This window comes from Stylophora pistillata, chromosome 3 (assembly GCF_964205215.1).
Source record: "Stylophora pistillata chromosome 3, jaStyPist1.2, whole genome shotgun sequence".
Taxonomy (NCBI): Eukaryota; Metazoa; Cnidaria; class Anthozoa; order Scleractinia; family Pocilloporidae; genus Stylophora; species Stylophora pistillata.
Window position 1 is genome coordinate 26845096 of NC_142521.1, and position 22500 is coordinate 26867595.

General features: G+C 39.0%; 1 protein-coding gene, 1 long non-coding RNA gene, 1 other non-coding gene and 1 pseudogene across 10 annotated transcripts in view; 2 read left to right on the forward strand and 2 right to left on the reverse strand.

The window, feature by feature from the left end:
• The first annotated feature begins 3605 nt into the window (after window positions 1–3605).
• On the forward strand, window positions 3606–6150 carry LOC148735358 (uncharacterized; annotated as a pseudogene).
• A 414-nt stretch (window positions 6151–6564) lies between these two features.
• The window catches only part of LOC148735359 (uncharacterized), an 18386-nt gene continuing 2450 nt past the window's right edge, over window positions 6565–22500 (reverse strand). For 5 of the 7 annotated variants that reach the window (XM_088751633.1, XM_088751635.1, XM_088751634.1 and 2 more), the window contains 5 exons: window position 22500; window positions 19039–21676; window positions 16485–18078; window positions 15275–15391; window positions 6565–9297 (listed from right to left, as the gene is read on the reverse strand). The exon at window position 22500 is cut by the window's right edge and continues 100 nt beyond it. In XM_088751633.1, the coding sequence (XP_088607759.1) occupies window positions 8456–9292 (837 nt within the window). In that variant the 5' untranslated portion in view covers window positions 9293–9297; window positions 15275–15391; window positions 16485–18078; window positions 19039–21676; window position 22500 and the 3' untranslated portion in view covers window positions 6565–8455. Of the gene's footprint in view, window positions 9298–15274; window positions 15392–15539; window positions 18079–19038; window positions 21677–22499 lie in introns of those variants that run through there. The other 2 variants (XM_088751632.1, XM_088751637.1) reach the window with 2 other exon arrangements.
• LOC148735360 (U6 spliceosomal RNA) lies at window positions 12512–12620 on the reverse strand. The gene has a single exon (XR_015999523.1). It is a non-coding gene; the product is annotated as a U6 spliceosomal RNA (small nuclear RNA).
• Window positions 13012–22500, forward strand: part of LOC111338959 (uncharacterized) — a 19495-nt gene continuing 10006 nt past the window's right edge. The window contains exons 1-2 of one of the 2 annotated variants that reach the window (XR_002695629.2): window positions 13012–13131; window positions 15088–15667. This is a non-coding gene — a long non-coding RNA (uncharacterized LOC111338959). Of the gene's footprint in view, window positions 13132–15087; window positions 15668–22500 lie in introns of those variants that run through there. The other variant, XR_015998288.1, reaches the window with a different exon arrangement.

Here is a 22500-nt window from a genome sequence, read left to right on the forward strand (position 1 = left end):
TAATATAAAAATATGAAACTAATTAAATCTGAAATTCTAAGTATTACCAAAAGATGAAGGGACTTTATGTTTAAGGCTAGAAATACTGGCAGAATGCTTTATACTATTAGGAAGAATATTCCATTCATAAATAATACGGATAAAAAAGCTTAATTGTTTTTTCTGAGTTAGTGAGCGGGTGATATTCTACGAACCCTGCAATCTGATTGGTTCCGAGAGCGGCCAGTATTCTCCCCATCCGGCCCGCTCACGGCGGGCGGTATCCGTTTCGCTTGAGTTACTTTGCAGAATATCTCAAGCTTCGTTGCAGTTTTTCACAAAAATATCTCATTTTGCCAGCTCGGCAGAATTTTTCAGCAAAGACTTCTATCACAAGCTTTTGGCGATAAATAGTATGAATTCTTTCTTCTCTCTTGCTCTCGAATCACTTTGGTTTTTCGGCAAAAATTGATCTCCAAATAAATTGTATGGTACTAAATTTGTTTGCAAAAAGACTGAAACGAGGCCTAAAAGCGATTTGTTATTTAATAGTCCTTCAGAAAAAGTAACTCAGAAAGTTAAAACGAGAGGTAGTTGAAGTTAACGATTACGTTAATAGATGTAGCTCTCAATCGTTAATATCTGAATTCTTCGACACAATTTGTTCGTTTTTGAAAAGTTGAGCGAAGTTTTGAGTTCTTCCATAAATACAGTTTCGTCTATTCTTTGCAAGTCCCTTGAATTTGGACATTTCTACCATAAACTTCACCACAGTAACCGAAGGAATTCGATGAATAGAAGTCGAATTAAACCCCCTTGTGTCTATCTGGAAAGAGTCTCACTGACTTCAGCTTTTCGGTAGAAGAAGAACCGATTTACACACACCATTACAGACAACAAACGAGCAGACTGACAACTCCAAAGCACACATTTGCATTCACTTACAATTTGACTTTCCGTGACATTTTAAAACGGAACAGAGGTAAATCTTCGAAGATTAATCGTTGTTGGAAGTAAGCAATACTTTTTGTAAGATCTCCTAGTGTTTTTCTTTTTTTTACGAAAAGATCGTCGCATAGTCATTTAACTCTTTCGTGTTTGTCGTACCAGTACTGTTATTACATTCTCCCAGTACAGCCCTTGCGCTTGGTTAATAAGATATATTTATTCAAAGGCTACCCTTTTTTCCTCTTCAATTGCCAGGCGTCACATCGCGACAGTTACCAAAAAACGTTTCAAAGTTTGTTCGGAAGCCTCTTAAGTTACCTTTACAAATGAAACTGTTTCGGTGAAAGCTTTCTCTTTAATTTGGATAACGTCAGTTTTCTTTATCATCCACTCGCTAATTATTAAGTTAATGGGGGATTTTCCCGTAATTAAGAGCCCATTTTCAACCGAGATGCCTTGCGCGTCCAGATCATTTTTCATATATCAAAAAATACGCTATTTTCCACGAAGTTGCGGAATCGCTTTGATATCTTCTTCCATCTTACTAATTAGAGCTTTCAAAGTTCCATCTTGAATCATGTGCGAACAACAAACTATTGTAGTATCCATATCAGTAAATAGTTTTTAATTCTTACATGTATGACGGTGAAAAACGCCATTTGAAAAGTTGATGCCGTCGAAGAACCGGTCTAGAGGAAGGCCGGGTCTGCCCAGCTCGGCAAAGGTTATTCGACTTCGAGAGTCTGTGTATGATTTATGGAGGGCAAGGAAAACAACAATGGGTTTCGGTAACACTACAGAGAGTGCTTTTGCAGAAATGTTATTGCATTGTTCCAACGATGGAACTAGAGACTCCGGGGAGATTTTTTCGAGGTGAGAATAATTATTTGACTGATTTTTACTTGAGATCCTGAGATATGTATGTAAGGTAAGCGATCTCATTGGTACAAGTCATTATTCTATGATTGAAATGCGTAAAGTAAATCAGTTTTGGCCAATATTGGTTATTTGTTTATATTTTATTTAGTGTTGAAGCCGAACAATATCCTTCAACATCAAGTGAGCTTTGTATAAGTTTTATACAGAGACTCGATTTATGATTTTTCAGTCTCAAATATTTAGCTGCAAATTTGTTTACTGTGTTCTTCACCGAATCTTTGTTTTTCTTTTTAATAGTGTTTGTGAATGACTATCAGAGTTCGCCATTTAACAATAGCGCGATTCCAAAACAAAAACAAACGACTGCAAAGGATCTCGGATGAAAATGGGCCCTTAAATGGGGTCAAAAGAGGTAACCGTAAAAAAAGAATTGTTCCCTAAATTTCTTAATTTTAAGGAAGGTGCTAAACTTACTTATGACCTGTTTCATTTCTTATTTTGCTGACTTTGACTCCGTACATGTCGTACATGTGGTTCATACGTTTATTGGCCAAGCTCGTTTCAAGGACCCCCGGTAGTCTCCCTTGACCTCACTTGGCCTGCGTTTTGTAGGACAAGTTGACAGCTTTTTGTTTTAAGATCTCCAATTTCTTCACCCAGTGTGCATGTGAGTTGAACGATTTCGGTATTGAAAGCTGTTGTTAGTTTTTATCGAACGGGTGAAGAAAGGCCAAGCGAAAGATACAAGGCAAGACTCAAAGTCCAAGAAGAGCACCGGACACTTTCAGCGTTCAAGAAAAACGTTATTGACGTTTTTGGTCTTAACGAGCAAGCCAGGGAGTTCGGTCTTGGGCAATTTGACCTTAAACTTTACCGCCTCGCCAAAATCAGCGGCAAGATAGAAAATTGTTCTTTATCGACCCAGCAGCAGCTAGATCTGGAACTACCCCTGTTGCTTGACTCAGATAGTGAAATCGAGCTGAACAGTAAGTACTCTTAAAGTTATGAATTTTGTACGTGACTACTAGGATGCCGCGTGGCAAGAAATTTTTGCGGGTCTTTCATCTTGCGGATTGCAGAAACTAAATTAGCTCCCCACATGTTTGGGGAGCTAATTGTTTCGATAGCGAAAGGCTGGTTTTCTTGCTGAGGATTAGTATTTGTTATTTTCAGGAGATCGCGAGCTTGAAATACCTGAGTAAAGCAACTAGCAGAGATGTCACTGTTTGCAAAACGCTTACTGTTGATCACTAAGGCATGGGTCGCACTTGGCAAAGTTTAATGTGCATGTGGTCACTTTGGTGTAAAAATCTGTCATCGGGGCACATTGCCTAATGCGACCCTAACTTTTCCAGTTCGCAAAAACTTTGAAAACCGGCCAAAACATCAAAGACGCCGTAGTGCTTGGGTGGGGCAGGTAGATTTCGGAAAACTCGCGCTACACAATAGCTATCACAGCGGTAACTATCATCGCTTGTCAGTAAACAGCAAACGACTCGACTGGTCGCGGAACTGACCAGGCATATGGCGCTCGAAGTAATCTTCGCTGACGTCGATTTCTCGCTCTCATCATAGCGGCAGTCAAAACAGTTAAACAGGCGTTAACCCATCTTTTATAGATCATACGAAAGACAAAAAAGTGCTCGTGATTCAACTGAATAAGAAGAATAAGCATCACCGTGATCGTTATTAACAATGCTTCAACGGGACTCATTTTTTCAACGTTTGTTTTCCTTTTTCAGCTCACTGCTCTCTCCCCATAGCACGTCGATAAGCGTGTGTCTGGTTTATCAAAGTGTCATCACTGACATTTTTTTAAAATGTCTAATCTCGTATTAATCCGCACGTTGAGAGACTCAACAGATTGTGATGACTGCAAACCTTTGAGAAAATTGCTGACCTTAGAATGCGTCAGAAATAAAGATAGGATGGCAGTCGAGCCAATAGTTCGACTAACCAGACCTGAGGTGGTAAAAGTATTAAGAAAGGTGGCACTTGTGGTACACACACTTGTTCCGGGGAAGTATAGATTCTGGACCTCAAATCAACAAGGTCTTTGTTGTCATCCTGTTGCTATCTCTCCTGGACCTCTTGGTATTGTTTTGGCACTTGATGACGATTTTGTTTCCTGTTGCTCTCGATTACTCGAGATAAGACTTCACCAACCAGCTGATGTAACAGAGCTTCAAAATGGGCTGAGAGATGCGAGAGATCTATGCTTCAGTAGAGGTGTAGCCTTTATGGCAGAGCGTGGTAACGCGTGCGTAAGATTTAAAGACATTGAAGGGAACGTTAGACTAGACCCCAACTCTCTACGTTCACGTGCTGATCTGGAGAGAATACTGGGAAACTACAGCCTCTCCCTGGATGGAACCGTTCCATCCTTACGCAAGCGCCTTTCTCGGCACTTAGACCAGCTAGAAGCCAAGGTGACGAAATTTGTTTTGCAAACTAATGTGGTGCTTTCAAAGCCTGCAGCTTTATGTATGATTAGTGATGACATACTATTGTGCTCCGATGATGGTCACCGAGCTATCTATCAGATTCAGCTAGAAAGAGATGGAGTCACCATAAAAGGCAAATCGAGGAAACTCGTAAGATATCCAGAGGGTGCTTATCGCCTGGAATCCATGACAGTCTCCAATGCTCCAAATGTTTTACTTCACAGCGGCAAAAAGTGGCCAATGCAACGGTGGCCTTTATTGTTTTAGCATGGAAACCGGCGAGGTCATGTCTATTCTTGAGAATATGACAAACAGTTGCAAGAAGATCAAGAAAGTAACAAAACTTAATGACACGCTAGTCTTCACAGACATTGAGGCTCGTCAAGTCAAGCGTTACAATCCGTTGACCGAAAAAGTTGATACTCTTGCCGGAGATGGACGTAAAGGAGAACAGGACGGAACTGAGAAAAGTTGCAGCTTTGTCCAAGTGCATGGAATATGTAGTGTTGCAGATACGCTTTTCACGACGGATGCGGCAGCAGGGACTATCAAGCTGATTACTGGTTTGTTGGGGACAACGAACTTTTTAAGTCACCTGGGCATTTTATATGACAGCTTTGGCATAGGTTGTAAAGGTAGTACTTCTTAGACAATTACGCCAGAGGAGGTAAGTAAGAATGTTGAGAAGGTGAACGACTACATCAAATCTACGGTAAGAAATGTAAAAGAAACAAATCACCTCAAAGAAGGTTCAGCAACGAATGGTCCTCAGGGAACTGTGTCTAAAAAGACGCAAGATTCTGTCGAGCTCTTGTTAAATGGTGTAAACAACCTCATAAGAAATATCATAAATGTCAGCCCAGAGTACAAAGATAGCACTGACTGGTAAACTTTACTAACAACTCAAGTAGAGAACCTACATGCGGTATCGCATTTTAAACATGAGACATTTAGCACCCTTCAATATGCGATACACTTTGCTACGATATCGAAGGAATCTTTAAAGCGAATAACTAAATGGGGAGCTAAATGCTATACTCATCCATCTTCCTATTACACAGTGCCCCAAACGGGAATGTCATTCAAGGATGTGCAGTTAATGACTCCACTTCTTTCTGTGGGACTATCGAAAAAGGATGAAGAAGTAATGAAGGAAGGGTTGGAGAATTACCGTCCAATGAGGTAAAGAACTGTGAGGAGTGAAACGACGAAAGACAAGGCAGGAGCCTTGCCCCCGGCAGCGTACGCCAAGCCAAAGCCGGATGTTACTCCAAAGGTACGATTTCCCGATGACCAATACGACAGAACCCTCCCTGCCTCCGCTGAGGTCAACCCTCTAGTCTCCGATCTGTCATTAAGTTTCATAAGCGATTCCAACATTCCGCAAGTGAAGCTCGCGTCTGCCTACTGATTTCAACCAGGTGGAGGAGTGCGAAAGCGACTCTGAAATTAGCGATGTTGATACGGATAGTGACTCAAAGGATCTTATCATCAGTAAGCCAGTAGTAACAAGGTCCGGAAGGCAAGTCAAGGTGTGGACACGGTTTGATGTCTAGGCAAAAAAGGGTACCCGAGACAAGCTAGACTGTACATTGAAGGATTTTGAGGCGTCAAGCATGGCTATATTTTGAGACAATTTAACAGGCATATAACACCATATAAGGACAAACAGGTCACCACTCCTACAAGTAAATGTAAGAATGCATGAAGTAAGTTAAGTTGTGTATGGCCTTGTATTGAATCCTTTTTCGTAGTTCAGAATTCTATACGTAAAACAATATTAGAAGTGGTATGATTTATCAAATATGAAATTTTTTTCAAAAGAATAACTCATTTAAGCCTGAGATGACCATAACACCTTTATTTTTCTTTAAAGATTTAAAAAACACAGGTTTATTAATATTTAAACTTTTGGAACCGAAGAAATTAATTTTTAACTATTTTGTTAACCGTAACTGTAAAAAACTAACCGATAGCCGTAAAAGAGCCAACATTTTAGTCGATAACCGTAAAAGTCAGCACCCCATTGAGACCCTCTCTTGAGTACCGTTCGAGGCCGTAGGCCTCGGGCGGTATCCATGACCTCGGACACAGTTTTTTTCAATGCGGAGCTCCGGCTGGTCAATAACATACATATATTTAAAAATATTTGTTCTACTATACATGCTGACCAGGTCAAGAGAATCATTCTTCCTTCAATCATAATCCACACTACGATCTTTACAGAACAACAACTTATCAGAAATATCCATATCATAATGCTCTTTCATTAAATTGAATTTAAAAAAAACAACAACAACAACAACATCCCTGATATATCTTCTATGAATAAACTTTGTAATTTTAATCTCTTTAATGTAATATCATAATCCTCATCAGATTTAACAATAAACTTAGTTGCCCTCCTCTGTATTGCCTCTATTTTACTAATATTACGTTGTGTATGAGGACTTCAGGTCTCACATGAATACTCGAGCAGTGGTCTGACAAGACTACAATATAATGTTCTCGATGCAGTATTGTCTTTTAAATCTTATATGTTCTTTTCGCCAAACCAAAAATCTTATTAGCCATAACACATGTAGAATCTATATGTGCGTTCCATGATAAATTAGAGCTGGTAAGAAGACCTAGATCCTTATGTATATGTACACTTTCCAAACTCTGGCTGTCTATTTAATAGTCCCTAGCTAAAGGAATCTTTTTCATAGTAATTCCCATGATCTTACATTTCTTTGTGTTTATTTTCATTTTATTATCCTCACACCAATCAGCAATCTTATCCAAGTCACTCTGAAAAGACGTCATGTCATCTGAAGAATTAGTAATCCTGTATAGTTTACTATCATCTGCATATAAAGCGATTGAGCTACCTTTACTAATAACCCCTGGTAGATCATCGATGTAAATAATAAAGAATAAAGGTCCCAACAGGAAACCTTGAGGTACTCCAGAGGTAATTGTTAGCCAGTCAGATAATTCCCCTTTTACAACAACTCTCTGCTTACGGTCAGTGAGATAGTCTTTACACCATTCCAGAAGACGCCCACGGACTCCATACTTAAATAATTTAGTCAAAGGAATATTATGATTCACAAGGTCGACGGCTTTAGTAAAATCAGTAAATACCACATGGACTTTACCACGGTTATCTCGGGCTCTACGCCAGTCGTGATGTACCAAAAGAAGCTGTGTCGTACAGGATCTACCCCTCAGGAATCCATGATGAGGACAATGAATAAAGTCATCAACTTGTTCATAAATTGCATCATACAACAATCTTTCTTGACATTTTCCTGTGATGGTTAATAGTAAGATAACTCTGTAATGCTCTACCGGCCCTCGGTCACCGTCCTTGTGAATGGGAGTAATATTTGCATGTTTCCATAATTTAGGAACTTGACTCGTCTCAACTGAGACAAATCATAGAGGATAAATGGTGGTACTGCAAGCACATATGCCGTCTCCTTCAACAGGCGGGCTGGAATTTTGTCTACCCCAAGAGGACTTACTGCCATCAAGTTTTTGTAATATCTTTTGAACTTCATTTGTAGTACACGACACAGAGTCTGTATATTGATTAGCCCATTGGTCATTCTGAATGCCATGCAACAAAATAGAAGGAGCACCAGAACTTTCTTTGCAGAAGACAGAATGAAAATGAATATTATACAAATTATCCTGTTCTTGTAGCTTAGTTGCTGTAAAACCATTATAAGTGCTGATGTCTGGGAGTCTTTTAGACTTGGACTTTTAGACTTTTAGACTTGGACGGACTTTTAGACTTTTAGTCTTTTAGTCTTTTAGACTTGGAAGTTTTAGACTTGGAATGATAGGACTGAAATCTTTTGGGGTTTTCCTTTAGGACATCAGAAAGGTGCCTGAGATATTTATGATACTCTGATCTTATTAAATGTTAGAGCCTTGAACCTTTGGTTTAAAGATTCAGATGGTTGAGCATTCAATTGACGCCATAGCGTCTTCTTTTTTTTAATCAGGCGAAACGTTTCTTTTTTGATCCATGGAGGGTTTGTTCTTCTTTTCACTGTAAATCGTGGGATGCACATATCTGCTGCAGCGAGCAAGGGATCCTTTACTTTACCAGCACAACAATCCACATCATCCTCCAAGAAAGCACCGTTCCATGGAACATGTCTTAATTAATCATTCAGCTCAGTGAAATTAGCTTTCTTATAGTTGCAAACCTATCTGGGAGTTGACTCATGAGAACGCCTAGATTGTGTACTAATAGTGAATGCTACTGGTAAATGGTCAGAATCAAAGTGATCTGGCAGAACCTCGATATTACTAATAGCTTGAAGGGTTTTTGTCAAGATTAAGTCCAAAATAGTTGCAGTTCTATTTGAAATTCTTGTCGGAGAATGATTACATTGCACTGAAAAGTGGTCATTCAGCATAGAACAAAAATCCAAAGTGAGGGCATCGTTTGAAGTAGGAGATATAGTGTTCCAGTTGATACATGGAAAATTAAAATCACCAACTAAGTAAAAGATAGTAAATCGTGTAGCATCAATTCTGTCCAGGCATTGTCGAAGAATTATAGAATATTCATATATGGCATTTGGATTTCTGTAACAAACTCCAAATAGCACACTGTCCTTAGATTGCTGACATATCTCAACCAGTACAATTTCAGCACCGTCAATTTCAAAGTCTGATATCCTTATAGCAAATAAATTCTTATGAACTGCCAGGAGAACACCGCCTCCTCTTCTGTCTTTTCTATCCGTGCGATGTATAGAGTAGTCTTTCATACCCAGTTGAAAGTCCATGAAGCCAGAATCCAGCCATATTTCAGTTATTGCAACAACAGGTATATGACTCTCCAGAAGTAGGGCATGTAGGCCGGTGATTTTGTTTCGTACACCAAGAGTAACATCATGCATATTGAATCTGTTCAGCGAAGAGCTGCTCGCTTCGCCCTCGATTGTCATGATAGATATAACACTAGTGTATCTGGTCTCATTAAGCAGCTTGGCTGGGACAGTCTTGAATCCAGAAGAACTCCAAATAGACAACATGTGTTCTGCAAAGCAGTTAACAACAAGATAGCCATAAAATTACCTGAGGATCTGATGCAGCCAACAAGAGCCACAAGAAACCAACATTCACAATCTTTTATTCAATTACCTAATGGCCCTAATTATTATAACAGTAGCTTCTTCCCAAGGACCGTCCGTGAGTGGAACTCTCTAAATGAAGAAATCGTTACGGCCCCATCTCTAAGCGTATTTAAATGTAAAGTATCTCAATTTCTTAGATTAAATGAAATCTAATTTGTGACCCTTTTAGTAAATCGATCGAACTATTTATATATATGATACTGTGTATTATTATTCATAGAATTTCCATTTATCAATTACTTATTTATTTAGATCATAATTGATACCTTTACTGTAATTATTATCATTTTATTGTAACTAACATTTTTAAAATCCTTGTGATACGAAAGTGTTAAGGATAATAAATGTACATGTAGATGTAGACGTGGGCTTCTTGCCTTAATAGGGACTTTAAGCAAACCACGACGGCGACGGCAACGAGAACGTGGAAAAACAATAGATCTAATTGGCAGACCAATAGCTCAGCATGTGCGTTTTAAAACTTTGTATATTTCCTAGCCGTCCTTTGCAAAACAAGAACATGAAATCGCCAAAATTTGCGTCGTCTGCGAAGCGAAACCGCGGCGGAAAATTATTTAAATTTACATCTGGAACTCAACGCTACTTTTATGCGTTATGTTGAGTTTCAGGTCTGGCACCCTATGAGACGGTAAACACATGCAGCCATTTTGGAAATTCTAACCAAAATTAGAAACTCATTTCTGAATCGACATCTTCCATGGCGTTGCCGTCCTGAAGCTTAAAGTCCCTAATAAGAAGACAACGCAGAGATTTCGAAGACTTTTTTTCGAACATCAGCACTGTTCAATGGCATTGATAACTCAGATTCGATTGATACATCATCCCACCAATGATGTATTAGAAAAAAAAAGAGTCAGGGAACTGAGGTAAAGGGCAGTCACAGCATATCCATTCTTCATCGCTCGAAGCAAGTGCTTGATAAATTTCTCTTTTCTGTTGTTGTAGGGAAGCAGGGATGGCGTAGTGGTGAGAGCACTCGCCTCCCACCAACGTGGCCCGGGTTCGATTCCCGAACCCGACACCATAAGTGGGTTGAGTTTGTGTTGGTTCTCTTCCCTGCTTCGAGGGTTTTTCTTCGGGTTCTCCGCTTTTCCTCCCCCACAAAAAACCAACATACAGCTGATCCCAGTTGGCTGTAAGCTGTGATCCAAGATCACACATGGACCGTATAGCGGCTGCCAAAGGCGCCATTGTAAGCTTTCGGTTCGACCTTGATGAGCTGCGTCGTTGCTGTACTTTGCGACGGCGACTAGCAGTGAAAAAAAAAAAAAAAAAAAGAAGCACATTCCAATACATCGGCAGTGAAACCATGATTGACAGCTATCACAGATTATTCCTTTTTATTACATCTTACCGGCTTGCTGCACGTTTTACAGGGGTGTTTGTACTTTCTAGTCTGACCTTGTGTCGAGTTTAAACGTGACGAGCTCACAGCAGACTCGTATCCTGGATTTGTTTCAACATTTCCACTACGCAAGAGTCCACAAACAGAAGGGTTGTGTGTAGATGTTCCATTAGAACATAACTTATATGTCTGGAAAGATATCTCACTCGTTGTAATCGGCAAAGTGTTTCAAGATGGCCACCTCGCAGTCCAAGAAGAAGTGACGATTCAAGTCCATTAAATCGATTCAGAGGCAACTGCAGGACGCCAAAGTGATTCTTTAAGATGGAATTTAGTGAAATTCTACAAGCGATGTCGTAATATTCAGCCACATGTTGTAGAAAATAACAAAACAATAAGAAATAGCAAGAGCTCACACGGAGCTAACTACCCGCCGTCATCTTGCGCCACATTGCGGTTTGCGGCAAAGGTCATAGTGACTCGGAGGTGGAACAACGATGGAAAGTATGTCTTCCAGCACGGACAGATTGAACAGGAACTTTAGGTATGTAATTGGGTTATTTTAAGGGGGCTCGAACAATAGTTCGTGGTAAACTCAGAAAGCGATTGATTAGACTAGCTGACAGCGGACATCCAGGAGTTGTGGAGACAAAGCACCTGCTCTGAGAGTTACTGTGGTTACCAGGGATTCAACCTCTGAACAAATGCCGAAAGAAATAAAAAAGGTTCATCTACCACATGGCCATTAGCACGAGTTATCCATGGATTTCTGTTATCCTTTTCCAAATAGACACTGCTTATTAGATCACTGATTTTTGCAGCAGATTTACGGAAGTAGAATTTTTAGAGTCTACGTTGGCTAAGGCTATCATTCCTAAACTTAATGGTATCTTTTCAAGACAAGGAAATCCTGGCCATGTCAACACAAACAATTTCCTTCCATTCAATAGGAAAGATTTCGAAATACGTGCAACTCAATTCGGTTAAATCATCACAGAATAACCTCCGCGTGGCCCGGAGCTAACTAACGGGAAAGGAGAAACACTCATGACAACAGTGGAATCTGGAAAAAACAGTCAGAACAGCCTCCGCATAGGGAAAACACTGGAAAAAAGAACAGTTAAGTTTCTGCGTAAATAGAGGGCCACCCCTCATCTAACGACAGGAAAGTCACCGTTACTGAATGGATGGAAGCTCCTCTGGAGATTTCCAAGCTGATTCAGCAAGATGTTCTCGTTTCTTTTAGAACTTCTCACCACATTGTTTGTCATGCACGCCGGAAGCGAGAACGAATGGATATGACCAAAAAAGGAGCTTGTTTGCAAGAGGCAATTGTTATTGTTGTTGTTGTCGCTGATTTTGTTGTCTTTTTTTGTTGTTGTTGTTGTTGTTGTCAAGGATTGTACAGCTTATCGTCTGGGCTTCGCATTTATTCGCGACCATAGTGTCTGTTACTGTTACAGATACGCCTCCATCTTTTCGTCCCCTCAATTAATTCTCAAGTCTTCACCACCTCGCACATAATCATCAGTTCCTGCACGTCCCATTTAGACTATTTACACTCCGCTTCGACCCAAACCAGTCTTTTCTTTCCCCTATATCTAACACATAGCAGGACAAAGTGGCGGTCAAAGTTGGGGTCAGTGAGTTTAAAGGGCCCTCGTCTTTCAGTTTTCTTTCATTTTTCGATGAAACCAGTGGTAATCGTGTTGAAATAGATTCTAAAATTAAATTCTCTGCCAGAAGGAGAAAAAAATTGGGAACGCTTCACGAATTTGCGTGTCATCCTTGCGCAGGGGCCATGCTAATCTTCTCTGTATCGTTCCAATTTTAGTACATGTGCTGCCGTTAAGCGAGCACGTTTTAGAAAGGGTACTTATCATCTACTAATATGCGTTCACATCTATCCTGTCTCACTTGTGGTAGGTATATAATACTCGGATTTGCATAACGAGTGTCTGACTAGATTTTCTATTGAATTATTTTTCTCTTATAAAGGAGGAGTGGAGAAAGAACAAAATTGGCCTTGAATTTTTTTCTGCAAGATAAAAATTGGGCCAGAAACGATGTATTAGAAAAATTTGCGGGTACGGAATTAAAAAAAAATCATTTAAAACCACCAGTGTGTTTTCGATCGTGGAATAAACGACAATAAAAAGTTTGAATTCTGCGCCTTTTCAAATAGTGGGCAGAGAGAGGCCTGAGAATACCAACCATTCATTCGTCCTCAATCTCTCTCTCTCTCGCATCGTCCAAGATGGTGGATGTGCGAGCTTCGTCGAAAATGGAGAAAGGTTGTGGTAAAAATTCTTCTTCAATGCTTCTTTATTTTGAAATGGGTTTGAAAGGGACAAAAACAACAGCTCTTGAGGTATGTAACTGTAATATTTGACCTCACATCGATTACGACCACAGCTTTCCCAAAGAAAAAAACTACAGCTTTCACGATAGTGATTATATTTTGGAGATAAAACGAAGGGTTTTGCAGTTCGTTTGCTTTTCCCTTACGTCTTAACACTAATTAATAGTTGAAGTTTCATCGTCCATGAGAATGAAAGGAGTGAAGAAAGACCTTCGATATTTTTAATTGTACTATTTGTAAGGTTAACAAACGAGTGTAAAAATGTTCGTTGGCTTACGTTATTTACATGAAGATGAAGGTTTCAAGCATCTATACTAGTCGAGTATCTTACAAAAACTTTAGACAGTAGGAAAAACTTACAAAGTCAGAGTTTGGTGAGGACCAAATTGATTATTTTCAAACGATGTAAATGTACTACGAAGACCGATTGCGTAAGGGTTGTGTTCCTCTGTTCTTCGGACACTAGCACTTGCAAGATCTAATTTCTGATCGCACAGAATTGACTGTAACTGTCGTTAAGTTAAATGTTAAGTTATAGTGAGACATTATTGCGACCTCGTGCGTTGTGGCCTCGTGCGCTGTCGCTAAAAGGAGAGTTTATGCGAGTTTGTGGGGTAGTTATCTGCGACCATTTGCGACTTCTAGTTAATAGCGCTTTATACTATTAATAAAAATAGATTTAGTTACGTGATAGCCTATGAGAACCCCCGCACAGACTCAGACAAACATTGCGACCAGCTTAAGGAAATGTATGAGCGCGAGCTGTAAAATTAAAACAAAACGACGGAAAATTTCGTCAAAAAATGACTTGGCGTTCTAAAAGGAAGCGGCATGGTTGGTACCAAACACTGTTGTTGGGGTGAGTGTAAGACAGACTCAAGATATGCAGATAAATGGCCAAAATCACTCCAAGAGTGAAAGGAATCAAGGAAGAAAGTATTCATTCCTTTCCCAAAACCTTCGCGAGACATGGCAAAGTGCAAGTGTTGTCTAGTGGCTTGTTCGTGTGAGTTTTTTACGGAGAAAAACATAACAAGAAACACTTGAGTTATATTTGTGCTCTTTACTGGCCTGGCGGAAAAGGTCCAACAGCCGAATTTCCCGATCCACTGAAGGCAAATCTAAGACCAGCGCAAGTAAGTTGAGCACATGCTCCTAAGAGGAAGCACCGAAAGAAAGAGAAAATTCAGCATCAAAGAAACAGAAATTATTCAATGACAACCGCATGAACATTAACTACATAAACTACATGAACTGGCATTTAATAGAAACACAACCAGTATTGAGCGAAATATACAAAAATCCGCCGCTCGTATCTTACAAAAGAGGACGATCGCTCAAAGACACTCGTGACGGCCAAACTTTGAATAGGCTATTCTAAACACGCGCTGGGGAGTCATGTAGGCCTGTCAACCCCCTTTTTACATTGTTTGCATCAGAAGTTTCTTGAAAAACTTTGGCAGCAAACCATTTTCCATGATCAATTGCCGGATCAAGGGTGTGATAATTCCTGCATCTCACACAGTCTGTACAAGATCTTCTCGTTTACTGCTTAATTTTAAGCCCCTACATTTTAACCACCGTTTTAGCTGGTCTACAGTGTATTCTTCCGGTTCTCTTTCAAATTTGGAGCCAGGAACGCCGTCCTCTTCGGTCAGAACCGTAAGGGAATAAGCGAACTACTCGGCATTTCCCTTGTAGCTCTCAAAGAAGTGGAGTTTGTTTGTCTGAGTCACGCGGGGGGTCTAAAATTTCATGACGTCGTTAGTATAAAGTGCTATTAATAAGGCGTACGGAGAGGACAATCGGTGAGCGTATTTTTCTCTCCCCTTGTTGTTTTCGTTTATTATTTGATCGACTATTGTTAGGGTTTATGCACTCGACCTTTGTGTTATGTAATAATTATTGTTTTAGTTTAGCTCCTTGTAATGTCGCTTAGACTAGGTCTTCTTGTTTGTGTTTTAGATTGACGTGTTTGATATCAGATTAATTCGTATTGGAATCAAAGTTATACGGGTCTGGTGTCAGATTTAGTACTACAATTACATTGACTTCTTGTTTTTTGGTCCTGCATTCCAGACATACACTTGTTTCCTTAGCAAGAGTTCAAAAGCCATGTTATAATAGTCCTCGAGAGTAAACTGAAGCCTACCTTTTCATACGATTGCAAAATGCACCGGCAAGGAAACATAACCATCGATATACCCATAGTCGCCTCCAAAGGACCAAAGCCGAAAGAGGTCTAAGTCGGTGAGGTTTGAGGTTTGAGCTTTTAGGAGTCGATAAAAATGAAGAAGAAATAGGGAAGGAATTAGTGACAAGGGGACAGTTATCAAACATAGTATACCCTTAATTCAAAACATATCGAATGCAGTTGCTTTAGCAGAGGCTCCCTATTCTTTTATGTGAAGCATGATTAATTTGTAAATTGTGATCAAACATGATAAGATCTTTTGTGTCCATGTGAACAAATTTTTTTATTTAATTGTGACCAGTGAAGTGAGAGCTGAATTAAATGTGATTCATGAACCATTATGTTTTGCATGATGAGTTTTGGGCTATTTTGTTTACATTGTTCTGGAACAGCTGTGGTTTGGTATTGGCCTTCCTGATATTGATCAGGGTTTCAACTGGAGACAGACTCCATTAATTTGATGTGATTGCCTCTAATTTTACGTGAATGTGAATAAATTTTGGAGGTTACTCATGATGGGTGAAATATTTGTATGTGACTGAAGGTTACAAATAGGTTAAGGGAACACTCTGAGTAGACTTTTGATGATTCGTACCTTCACTGGGAGTTCAAGTTATTTAGAGCTCAGCAATTTATTTAAAGTAAGGTAGGAATCAATGTTCAGTGTTGTTCATTCACACAGTTTGTTATGTTTTCTAAATAATTGTGTGAATTGAAACCAAACAAAGCAAACCAGTAGAAGAAGTCCAAGTGCTGTTCTGTTAACATTACTGGTTTCAGAAGATCAATTGGATGTTGAATTACTGCTACAGAGTTCATGCAACTTACACAGTTACTCAGGTTTTGTGTTTTGGATTAAAGAAGTACTCAGTTCTACTTATGAGATGAGTAAAATTATGATTCATGTTATCTATAGTAAACTTGTGTCTAGATATGACCTTAACGGTTGCCCGGACAGAACTGATTGAGTAAAAATAGAGATTTTGAAGTCATTCAATAAAAAGCTCATCTTAACTCAAGATTGCAACTAAATATGACTTGTCATATATCATTTTAAAGCTAATTTAATTGTCTATCAGTCGGTGTTGGTTTGTTCCACTAAAAGAGTTCCCAGAGTTGTTCAGGAAGTAAAAGGTTATTTAGAGTTTCCAAGTGATATGCTTTGTACCTCCAAACACCACCTAGAACAATGATTCTTCTTTCCTGGTACTAATACTGTGGATTGACAACAGTAAAAAAAAAAAAAGCAATTGTTAATTTGAGAACTTGTTTTATTTTTCCCTACACTTGTCTCCATGGAAGACACAAAACTCATTTTCTCAAACATTTGGCCTATAGAAATGAGCATTCATGTCAATCAACACTTCAGCCTAGCAAAATGTGTAAGGCAACACTGGAAGTAGTCTCCCTTGCAGCTGTTTTTAGTCTCATCAGGCAATGCTCCTCCCCACAAATGGCTGCTCACATTTAAACTACATTCCTTTTCCTTTGTTGTCTTTGCTCCAATGAGGTTACTGACATCGTTTCTTATGTGACCAATCAGACCACAAGAGATTGTAATCAATATCATTTTCTCTGCATTTTCAAATTCTACATATGATCATAGTTTCTTGATGAAGGAAACGCAGAGGAAGGTTTTGCAAAGTGATTGTTGCTCTATTTGATCCACTTCACTTGAGAAAAAAGAAAAAATTTATGTTTTTGGAAAAAGCTCTTTTGATTTTCCGGTGATTATTAGTTCCTGTCTGGATGTGAATGTGAGCTGCTATTCAGTGACCAGCGAGTTGTCAGTTTGTAAAGCTTGCTACCGATGATTGATCAAGTTCAAAAAGGCCTCTGATCATCTTGAAGAGCTCAAAGATGAATTGAAGGGAATCTTCAAGGATCGCGAACTTCCCAGAACGAAGCGCTTATTGAACGTTGAGAGCGACAGTGGAGAAATCCAAGCTTCATGCCATGGGAAATCCTTGAAATGTTTACAATTCAATCTGATCAATGCCACTTGTACTTGCAATGCTACAGCCAATTCTAGTATTTCTACCATGATCAGCGAACAGGTACATTATACTCCGGCAAGATTTCCTATTGATTCTATTGGTGTGTCTCCTATTCAAAGTCATCTATACGGATTTGTGCTAGAAGCTTTCCCTAGTCAACTGACAGTAAGATAGACTGCTTTGAGTAGATAAGTCAAGGCCTGTGATTGGTTAGCATGTTTTGGTGCAGACACTTTCCAGAATATGGTAAGTAAATGCTGATTGGTTGAAATCCTGAATGGAATGCAGTTCGAATGTAGGCAGCCTTTTCTGCGGGAGTTATTCGCCTGGCGTGACGATTCTGGAAATGGCTGCAAAGCAGTCTACACTGGAAGTGGTAGGCAAAAATTTCCTTATTAGGATTCTTTACATTCAGTATTCATTACAATCTCCTGGTACCAATTAGGGTTTAGATTTTCTGGTAGTTTTTAATAGATTTCTTTAAAACACGTGAAACTATGTCTCGAACTTCTTGCACTCAGGGAAATCCTAAGAATATGGAAAGACTGTCCATGTGGAGAGACAATTTGAATTTATTCTTTAGACCCCTGTGGTTGTCTTCTTTATTCCTCTGTTTTACCATCACAACAAAACTGTTTGGGTTTTGTTTCAGACTTACATCCACATACTTATCTTAACTGTAGATCAAGTAATATACTTAGGTTTCACTCTTTGGTCTTAACTTCATTCTTGCTTGATTCTGTGTTGAAACTATTAAAGTAATTTCTGTAAAGAAAAATTGCATGTATTTAATCAGTAATGTGATATGGAATTTGCTAGTAGAGAAATGCTATGAGACTGACTGAACTTCTTAGATTAATATCAAAGACAATTTAAAAAACAAATGAAATTTGGTGTTTTGGAGAAGACAAACTACTGGTGACTCTGTAGTTTGGATGGTGGCTTACAGAGGATGAAAACATGATCCACGTAAATATTGAGTGGTTAAAATTCCACATAGTAGGAGGCCAAACACTCCGCTTTATAAACGGTGGAGTCAAAGAGTTGAACTTGGGAAAAACAAAGAAACAATTATCTGAGTAGTATGGTGGAGACCTTGAAGCACCAGATTACAATACATTCCATTAGGCCAACAGCTTTGTTCATCACTCTCCACAATTGTTTAATTACCTCAAAAGGATACGAGTGTAACCTTGATGACTAAAATAGAAGAGCATAATGTAGCTTGTGCACTTTGTATAATAAACATCCTAAAGGAGTTAAACATGGGAATTTCTTTTAAGACAGGTTGAAAGTTGGCTTGGGATACCCCTATGCTAACCCTGCATAAGCAATAGATGCTCCCTCTAATCTGGGAATCTTAATCTGAAGGAATTGAATAACATTGATAATTATGTTATTGATTTGAAACACAATGTCATTAAAATGAAATTTGCCAGAAAAGGTATCCGAATATGGAGGGGATCTTTTACTCAAAATTTAAACTTTACTTGGCTTCTTAAATATGGTCATTTACTTTGGGAACAAAATGCTGATCTGTTACTCTTGTGAGCTAAAAAGCTGTTTCCTTTTACACCCTCTGGCTAAGTGAAGAAAACAACAAGAATTTGTTTTCATGTCTCCCCTAAAATGGTTATCGCATCCAAGAAACCTACCCCACCCCTCAGAATATCCTGTCTCCCCAGGAAGGGGATGGAGACTTAGCAGAGTAGCCTATAAACTGACCTTTAGTGGTTAGGAGAGAACTCTTCATAGCTTCCTTTCGAAGTTGGTGAGTGACACGCTTCTACATTTGAATGTCAAGGGCCTACTTTGGATGCGTTTGATTGATCTCCGGTTTGTTTTCATGGTCAACCAGTCTGGTGGTCAGCTGTGGAGCAGAGAGGCATTTTGTCTGCGCATGTTCCATTAAATTTTTGGTTGTTGCGATTAACCGCTGGTATGCGCCCGCGCTGCGCAAACACATTTGTTTCCTGCCAATTGTACGAAGTGATGTGGTGGTAGTGGGGAATGAATTACAATGGTGCGTGTATTTGTGTTTGTTGTCATTCTTGTGATTTTTTCTCAATGTTACTTCACTAGAAGCGCGAAAAAATCGAAAAATGGTTGTATAATATGTGGGAGTAAGTCCCAAACACATAATTTTCAGAAGGCAAAAAATTATAAGGGATTTTAGTTGTTGTTTTGGGATAGTAGGAAGATCGATTGATGCAGAGAAAGTTATTTGTGAAGGATGTAGAAGGGCTGTGAAAGAACACCGGCAAACTGGACATTCATTTCGGCATGTTAGTGCTATCTCATGCTATCACTGTACATTTGAAGAAACCACTTAATAAGCAGAGATTACAATTTAACAAACGTTTTTTTTTATTCAAAAGTTTGTTGACATGAATTGCAACCAGAGGGGGCGAATACGCAAACACAAAAGATCAATGTTGAGTAGAGAAAAGACAGATAGTGGTGTCGATAGCCATAGTACTAGAGAGGTGGTAGTTGTATCCAGGGAGAGTTTAATAGAAATGGAGGAAAAATTAAGGATTTTCTCAGAAAGTAAGTAAACTTTTTTTCAATCATTTTTCTCAGAAATACCATCAGATTTGGAAGCTAGAATAAGCAATAACAGTTCAAAACATACTTTGAAAAAAAAAAAGATGTTTCTCTGCCAAATTTCCTGAACACTTCATTTTGAACAAACTACCCCTAAACCCCAACAGATAACAATTGCACCATTTCAGAAGGGATAAGTTCAAAGACATTCACCAGCTTCTGAATAGATTGTCTGAAAGGATGAACTACCATATGGCTTTAACATAAACCTGCTAGTAACATGACTTCGAATTATATGAAACTGAGTTTTCACTTTTCTGCAAATTTTATTTTCCACCTAATGTAGGATGCAACTTGACAAAGGAAAGAGAATTGGTCAAGAAAAAGATCTATGGTGACATAGTAGTTAACAAGGAAGAACCACTGTATGATCCAGACAGTTTTGCATATCAGCAGGTGCTACAAAGTTATTTGATATAAGTATATACTAAAACAGTGGATAGCATTGAAGGTGCGCTCTGATTGGCTAGTGAAACTCCGAATATCCTTTGCTATTTACCTCCGAGCAACTCGAGAAAAAATGGCGCCCCGGTTTGCATCCGTGACAAGCGAAGAAATCACTCAAATTAATGACAGTGGTGTATATTATCTCACTGTTTTAGTATATACTAAAACAACTATTCACCTCAGTGTCGGTGGTTAGTGGTGGATATTTACCTCGCCGCTTCGTGGCTCGGTAAATATCCACCACTAACCACCTCCACTTCGGTGAATAGTTGTTAACTATTCTGGGTTCCATCACTAGCTTTCGGCATTCCACAGACCGCATAAGCCTAAACAAAAAAAGGGTTGTTTCATTCATTTATAATTTGTGCTACTGTCTCAGCCAAACATGCAATCCTCTTCAAATGGACCATGCTCTTTATCTAAGGAGCAATCAGATAAATCAAGATGGCATTGAAACAGAACTTATCATGGGGCATACATGTTCCAGGAGAACTTTTAACAATGTTATGCACAAAATGTCAGAGTCCCATTTCAAATCTTTTGAAGATTTCATAGCCACAGCTACAGATCGCAAATGGCAAATAGTCCTAATAATTGATGATTACACAGCCATCCACACGAAAAGAAGGCCACAGAAGGAAAAATTGTCAGAGGCAAAGACAATGTGTACTCCAGTTGTTAAAGCTTTTAAAGATATTCAAGCTGTACCAGCAACACATGCCCTTTGTACACATGACCAAAATGGTATAGACATTGAATCCTGCATACAACTAATTACTGCTGCATCATCTATGCATGACATCAGTAACAGTTATGCTTCTGTGATGCCTGACTGGCTGACAAAAGCATTTTTTAATCCTGAACTTGAGAGACATAGATTAAACATTCATCAATACTGTGACAGTGAAAATGTGAGAATGATGCGTAAAATGGATGATTTGCACCTCTTAGATTTTGTAGAACTTAGACTGAAGTCAAAGGGAGACTTCGATACTGCCTATGATGTGGCAATGAGCACTGGCTTGGCTGCTTATTTAAAGAAATTTACTGTTTTTCAGCCAAGGGATTGGCCAAGCCAATTTTACTGTAGACAAATCATATACGAATCACTTAAGAAGTTTGTCAGCTCTCATCCTGGATTTTCAGATATTCCTCCACAACAGGAATTCATTCCATCTGATCATTCCTCATATTCTTTTCCAATGACATCTGGTACTACTGATAATCTCTTGAACAACAGCTTGCCACAAGAAACATCACAGCCATCCATTCTGTCTATAGTACCCACTATTGGGCCTCTTCACATTTCCTTAAATAGCAGAGAACATATTGTTAATTCCTATCATCCATTTTTCAAAAAAATATATGAAACAATTTTCCCAAGAAGCAAATTGGCAGATAATCCCAAACCCTGGAGAGTTAGTCTTATTCTCGAGATTGTTTATGGTGGTTGGACACTTATACCGCACAACGTAATGGCAAAGTTCTCCAGGTTCAAAGACGTAGGGTATGGGACCCTATTCAATTTACTAGACAGCTATATACCTTTGGTGTTGTCAATGTATAGCATTTCTTTCAAATTTAACAATTTCTCTGAGTACTTAAGAGCAATGATCAGAATTTGGATAATGTTTACTTGCCTCCAACGCCGGCACTATAACAAAGCACCACTTGTTTGGATCAACATGTGTTCTCACTGGGGAAAACATGCTCCACAACTATATCGACTACTCAAGAATTACACTGCTATTTTTGATGAATATCCTGTGGAAAACACTCATAGTATACTTCGTTCTCAGACAAAAGGTTCTGATACTGCAGATGAACTCAGGAAAAAGGCAAAGTCCATTTTTCAGTCAAAAGATAAACAGTCCCACTACAGGTCATTTTTCTCCACACCTAAGCAGTTTTCTTTCTCACACAACCAACTGCGCTTATTAAAAGTAAGATGTGCTCAAGTACTGTCTTCCATGTTTAAAAAAATCTCTCAGAGTCCAGGACAGAGTCTCTTCTTTTCAAACAACAGATGCAACACAAGTATCCCAACTCATGTCACACTGCCAACAATGTCTCCCAACAAAAATATGACAACTAGGGTATCAAGCCAAATCAAACAAAACAATGTGATTTACC